Consider the following 7500-nt stretch of genomic DNA (forward strand, 5'->3'; position numbering starts at 1 on the left):
ACATGTCAGAGTTGCGGCATTTTCAAATTCTTGTGTAAATATAGGCTACGGTGGCCTGGTCTGAGCGGCTCAGCTTGCCAACACACACGTCGGTATCGTGCCCGCCTGGGCGAATAAAAACTAACATCACAGTAATTCATCAAAATACTCACAAGAGTGTTTGAATCGATCTATTGGCCTTGAGTGCATCTGCCAACTGCTTGGTCCGGGTGATACCGGAGACCACGCCGAGGTTGAGGTTGAGCTGGGCCAGGGAATGCGACTCGGCCACCCCGCGGCACACCCGCCCGAAGTCCCGGTCCGAAAACTGGCAGCCTCTCACGGATAGCAGCCGCACAGTGTTTTCCTTGAGGCTGTCGCAGATATCCTTCACCTCGGCCCCAGACAGAGTCTCTCCCGTTATTTGTATGGAGCCTGGTAGCATGTTTGCAATCGTAGTCCTAGCTGGCCCGACCGATAGCTAGGTTAACGTGATAGGTAAACCAACGATAAATTGAGATATGTGAACGGAAACATCATTAAAACATGCAAAATATTGCTGATGTTTTGAGGTGGCTATTTCAAACTATCACTTCCAATCAGCTAAGAGGGCAACAATAACGAACTAACGTTAGCAAACCAATTCCAACACGTTAGCGGTCCTTGGCATTAACGTTACATCAGTTTAGTTATGGATAACTTCGGTTACATTTCAACCTGAAGCAAACCTTATCACGTCGGGCCAAAATGGAGAGTAATCCCCGTATAATAAGATACCTGTCTCTGTTAGCTGAGATAAAGCATTCACGTTTCTATATTCTGGCGCTGTTACAAGTCTCGGCTACATTTTCAAACTTGCGTCAGTGAAACATTCCTCTTCTGGCTCAATTCCCTGACATCAGCACCAGTACATTCTGAGCAGCGCGGAAAGACAGCTAGCTAACGTCAACTAGCCTCGAATTAGCCAAACAAAGATTATATTAGCAGATTATAATCAGACCAATCCGAAGCCCTGCTACACCCACCCAAGAATTAACCTAGCTTGCAAAATACTTTATCCTCGGTCCTTTAAAAATCCGCTCTTCACCGTAATTGGCACAGCAGGCAGTCAGTGTGGTTGACATGCTTGGGCTTCCAGAGCAGACTTTGCGGCACTGAAGCAAAGATGATCGTTTGTTTTCTTCAGTTGCAGGTGTAGGTTACTATGGTCACCCTGTGCATTATACAGCCTCCCGTTTGCACACCGATATCCTCACAAAATGATCACGTTTCAGCGCACGTGTAGTAACGACGGCGGAGGCTGGAAGATATTCATTGTAGTGCGTCTTTCCCGTCAGGAGGTCGATACACTGAGCCACGAGCTACGGATGGAGCAAGTGAACGCGTATATTTACATTCTCTCTCTCTCTCTCTCTCTCTCTCTCTCTCTCTCTCTCTGTGTGTGTGAGTGTGTAATGTGCAGACCCGTATGATTAGTTAGGTCTGGCTGTCATGTTTAAGATTTCATTTCATTTCATTTCTTGTCAGTGTCTTAGGCAATTAGTTCTACAGCCTAGGCCTACTGTAAATTACTGTACATTGGATAGTACTCAAAAGCGTGTTGATACCAGAGCCATATAGATACGGCTCATATATAGATGGCTCTGGACTATGCTTTAATAACATAAATAATTATTTAGAATAGATTTTTAAGATTACACTCAAAAACGTTTGCAAACACACACTCATAGACCCCTGGAGGTCTGAGTCTCCAGACTAGTCCCTGTGTGTCTTTGGGAGGAGAGGAACAGCCTGCTCCCGGTGAGTCGTGTCTTTAGGAGAGGAACAGCCTACTCCCGGTGAGAGAGTCGTGTCTTTAGGAGGAGAGGAACAGCCTGCTCCCGGGGAGTCGTCTCCGGTTGCAGAGCCGTGTCCTTGACTGCATGGCGGTCCCTCGGGAGCAGAGGTGAAACACAAGCCCTGGACACACTGCACCACACTGCACCACACCACACACACCACACCACACCACACACACCGCAGCACATCATCCCACACCACACCGCACCACACCACACACACCGCACCGCACACACCACACTGCACCACACACACCGCACCGCACACACCACACTGCACCACACCACACACACTGCACCACACCACACACACCACACCACACACACCACACCACACCACACACACCGCAGCACATCATCCCACACCACACCACACCGCACCACATCACACCACACCGCACCCACCACACTGCACCACACACACCGCACCGCACACACCACACTGCACCACACCACACACACCACACCACACCACACACACCGCAGCACATCATCCCACACCACACCACACCGCACCACATCACACCACACCGCACCCACCACACTGCACCACACACACCACACTGCACACACCACACCGCACCACACACACCACACCGCACACACCACACTGCACACACCACACTGCACCACACACACCACACCGCACACACCACACTGCACACACCACACCGCACCACACACACCACACCGCACACACCACACTGCACACACCACACTGCACACACCACACCGCACCACACACACCACACCGCACACACCACACTGCACACACCACACTGCACACACCACACACACACCACACACACCGCACCACACCGTACCACACACACCACACCGCACACACCACACCGTACCACACCGCACACACCACACCACCCCACACCACACCGCACCACACACACCACACACACCACACCACACCACACACACAACACACACACCACACACACAACACACACACCACACCACACAAGGCTCCTTTGTCAGCTCTGCACAGAGGCACGTGGTGCTCCGCTCCAGCTCAGTGTTCAGCTCAGATAAACCCTCTGGGTGAACAGAACACAGCAGGCTGGATCATTATGGGATATATGGACCAGAAGAGCAGGCTGGATCATTATGGGATATATGGACCACAAGAATGAGTGAACCTACACACCCCATACCTCTATTAACCTACACACCCCATACCTCTATTAACCTACACACCCCATACCTCTATTCCTTTAACCTACACACCCCATACCTCTATTAACCTACACACCCCATACTAGGGATGGCGAAAACTACTAATTTTCTTGACCGACCACCGAGCCTCATTAGCCGGTTGAAACCGGTTAACCGATTCGTTTAAAATATTCTACGCTATTTGAAATAACAGCCACGCAGTTTTTCAACCCTGTCGCATCTCTCTGTCCCCCGCTCACACACACAGCCCCGGCGGCGGCGCCGCACTTTCACTCACGTCACTGTTTTTAAAATCCCCTAGAGCGCGAAACATGAGTCCCGCAAACCAAGGAGCTTGTAAATAAGTGGAGGACAAATGGCTCCTTCGTTTCGAAATGGTTTGGGTACAAGGTGATCGCGTTGCAAATAAAGGCGTTTGTCTAGCGTTAGAAGCTCATTTGAAACTGAAATTGCCGCGGCTCACTTAAGAAAATGACAGCTTCGAGGAGACGCCGCTATAGTTTGAGGAAGTAGGCCTACTAACAATAATAAAGAAAGATGATCATCATTACCTTATCTGTTACCATTGCTGACCCTTCCTGACCCTTCCTGAAATGTAGATGTAATGTGTTTCCAAATCTAAGCCCATCTTATGCGGAAAGTTGCTGCAACACGATAAAAACCAATGGATAAAACGGGCACCTCCAGATTGCAAAAGACGCACCGGCCAAGGCATGCGTGCGAATGGTTTTATTGGTTTATTAAGTAGCCTACAAGCAGGCGAGTTATTACAAATTGAGTGTGAGGGATAATTTGTTAACTTCACGCAAAAAAGACCTTGGAATGAGATGGCTAGCTGTAGTAGCGTTTAGTCCACTGTCTATAATAATAGCCTAATTTAGAGATCGTTTTTTTTTTTTTTTTAACCGACTAGCGACAACTTTGATCGGCTAACGTGGATACGGTCAACCATCGGTCAACCAGTCACCGGTTAACATCCCTAGCCCATACCTCTATTCCTTTAACCTACACACCCCATACCTCTATTCCTTTAACCTACACACCCCATACCTCTATTCCTTTAACCTACACACCCCATACCTCTATTCCTTTAACCTACACACTCCATACCTCTATTAACCTACACACCCCATACCTCTATTCCTTTAACCTACACACCCCATACCTCTATTAACCTACACACCCCATACCTCTATTAACCTACACACCCCATACCTCTATTAACCTACACACCCCATACCTCTATTAACCTACACACTCCATACCTCTATTAACCTACACACCCCATACCTCTATTCCTTTAACCTACACACCCCATACCTCTATTAACCTACACACCCCATACCTCTATTAACCTACACACTCCATACCTCTATTCCTTTAACCTACACACCCCATACCTCTATTCCTTTAACCTACACACCCCATACCTCTATTAACCTACACACTCCATACCTCTATTCCTTTAACCTACACACCCCATACCTCTATTAACCTACACACCCCATACCTCTATTAACCTACACACCCCATACCTCTATTAACCTACACACTCCATACCTCTATTCCTTTAACCTACACACCCCATACCTCTATTCCTTTAACCTACACACCCCATACCTCTATTAACCTACACACTCCATACCTCTATTAACCTACACACCCCATACCTCTATTCCTTTAACCTACACACCCCATACCTCTATTAACCTACACACCCCATACCTCTATTAACCTACACACCCCATACCTCTATTCCTTTAACCTACACACCCCATACCTCTATTAACCTACACACCCCATACCTCTACTAACCTACACACCCCATACCTCTATTAACCTACACACCCCATACCTCTATTCCTTTAACCTACACACCCCATACCTCTATTCCTTTAACCTACACACCCCATACCTCTATTAACCTACACACCCCATACCTCTATTAACCTACACACCCCATACCTCTATTAACCTACACACTCCATACCTCTATTAACCTACACACTCCATACCTCTATTCCTTTAACCTACACACCCCATACCTCTATTAACCTACACACCCCATACCTCTATTAACCTACACACCCCATACCTCTATTAACCTACACACCCCATACCTCTACTAACCTACACACCCCATACCTCTACTAACCTACACACCCCATACCTCTATTCCTTTAACCTACACACCCCATACCTCTATTCCTTTAACCTACACACCCCATACCTCTATTAACCTACACACTCCATACCTCTATTCCTTTAACCTACACACCCCATACCTCTATTCCTTTAACCTACACACCCCATACCTCTATTAACCTACACACCCCATACCTCTATTAACCTACACACTCCATACCTCTATTCCTTTAACCTACACACCCCATACCTCTATTCCTTTAACCTACACACCCCATACCTCTATTAACCTACACACTCCATACCTCTATTAACCTACACACCCCATACCTCTATTCCTTTAACCTACACACCCCATACCTCTATTAACCTACACACCCCATACCTCTATTAACCTACACACCCCATACCTCTATTCCTTTAACCTACACACCCCATACCTCTATTAACCTACACACCCCATACCTCTACTAACCTACACACCCCATACCTCTATTAACCTACACACCCCATACCTCTATTCCTTTAACCTACACACCCCATACCTCTATTCCTTTAACCTACACACCCCATACCTCTATTAACCTACACACCCCATACCTCTATTAACCTACACACCCCATACCTCTATTAACCTACACACTCCATACCTCTATTAACCTACACACTCCATACCTCTATTCCTTTAACCTACACACCCCATACCTCTATTAACCTACACACCCCATACCTCTATTAACCTACACACCCCATACCTCTATTAACCTACACACCCCATACCTCTACTAACCTACACACCCCATACCTCTACTAACCTACACACCCCATACCTCTATTCCTTTAACCTACACACCCCATACCTCTATTCCTTTAACCTACACACCCCATACCTCTATTCCTTTAACCTACACACCCCATACCTCTATTAACCTACACACTCCATACCTCTATTAACCTACACACCCCATACCTCTATTCCTTTAACCTACACACCCCATACCTCTATTAACCTACACACCCCATACCTCTATTAACCTACACACCCCATACCTCTATTCCTTTAACCTACACACCCCATACCTCTATTAACCTACACACTCCATACCTCTATTCCTTTAACCTACACACCCCATACCTCTATTCCTTTAACCTACACACCCCATACCTCTATTAACCTACACACTCCATACCTCTATTAACCTACACACCCCATACCTCTATTCCTTTAACCTACACACCCCATACCTCTATTAACCTACACACCCCATACCTCTATTAACCTACACACCCCATACCTCTATTCCTTTAACCTACACACCCCATACCTCTATTAACCTACACACCCCATACCTCTACTAACCTACACACCCCATACCTCTATTAACCTACACACCCCATACCTCTATTCCTTTAACCTACACACCCCATACCTCTATTCCTTTAACCTACACACCCCATACCTCTATTAACCTACACACTCCATACCTCTATTAACCTACACACCCCATACCTCTATTCCTTTAACCTACACACCCCATACCTCTATTAACCTACACACCCCATACCTCTATTAACCTACACACCCCATACCTCTATTCCTTTAACCTACACACCCCATACCTCTATTAACCTACACACCCCATACCTCTACTAACCTACACACCCCATACCTCTATTAACCTACACACCCCATACCTCTATTCCTTTAACCTACACACCCCATACCTCTATTCCTTTAACCTACACACCCCATACCTCTATTAACCTACACACCCCATACCTCTATTAACCTACACACCCCATACCTCTATTAACCTACACACTCCATACCTCTATTAACCTACACACTCCATACCTCTATTCCTTTAACCTACACACCCCATACCTCTATTAACCTACACACCCCATACCTCTATTAACCTACACACCCCATACCTCTATTAACCTACACACCCCATACCTCTACTAACCTACACACCCCATACCTCTACTAACCTACACACCCCATACCTCTATTCCTTTAACCTACACACCCCATACCTCTATTAACCTACACACCCCATACCTCTACTAACCTACACACCCCATACCTCTATTAACCTACACACCCCATACCTCTATTCCTTTAACCTACACACCCCATACCTCTATTAACCTACACACCCCATACCTCTATTAACCTACACACCCCATACCTCTACTAACCTACACACCCCATACCTCTATTAACCTACACACCCCATACCTCTATTCCTTTAACCTACACACCCCATACCTCTATTAACCTACACACCCCATACCTCTATTAACCTACACACTCCATACCTCTATTAACCTACACACCCCATAC

At 46.6% G+C, this 7500-nt stretch overlaps 1 protein-coding gene across 1 annotated transcript in view; it reads right to left on the bottom strand.

Annotated features, from left to right (window-relative positions):
• Positions 1 to 1367, bottom strand: part of lrrc73 (leucine rich repeat containing 73) — an 18574-nt gene extending 17207 nt beyond the window's left edge. Inside the window, exon 1 of the mRNA XM_062519789.1 lies at positions 153 to 1367. Coding sequence (XP_062375773.1) covers positions 153 to 424 — 272 coding nt within the window. The 5' untranslated portion in view covers positions 425 to 1367. The remainder of the gene's footprint in view (positions 1 to 152) is intronic.
• Between the last annotated feature and the right edge of the window lie 6133 nt (positions 1368 to 7500).

This window comes from Sardina pilchardus, chromosome 18, assembly GCF_963854185.1.
Source record: "Sardina pilchardus chromosome 18, fSarPil1.1, whole genome shotgun sequence".
NCBI lineage: Eukaryota > Metazoa > Chordata > Actinopteri > Clupeiformes > Clupeidae > Sardina > Sardina pilchardus.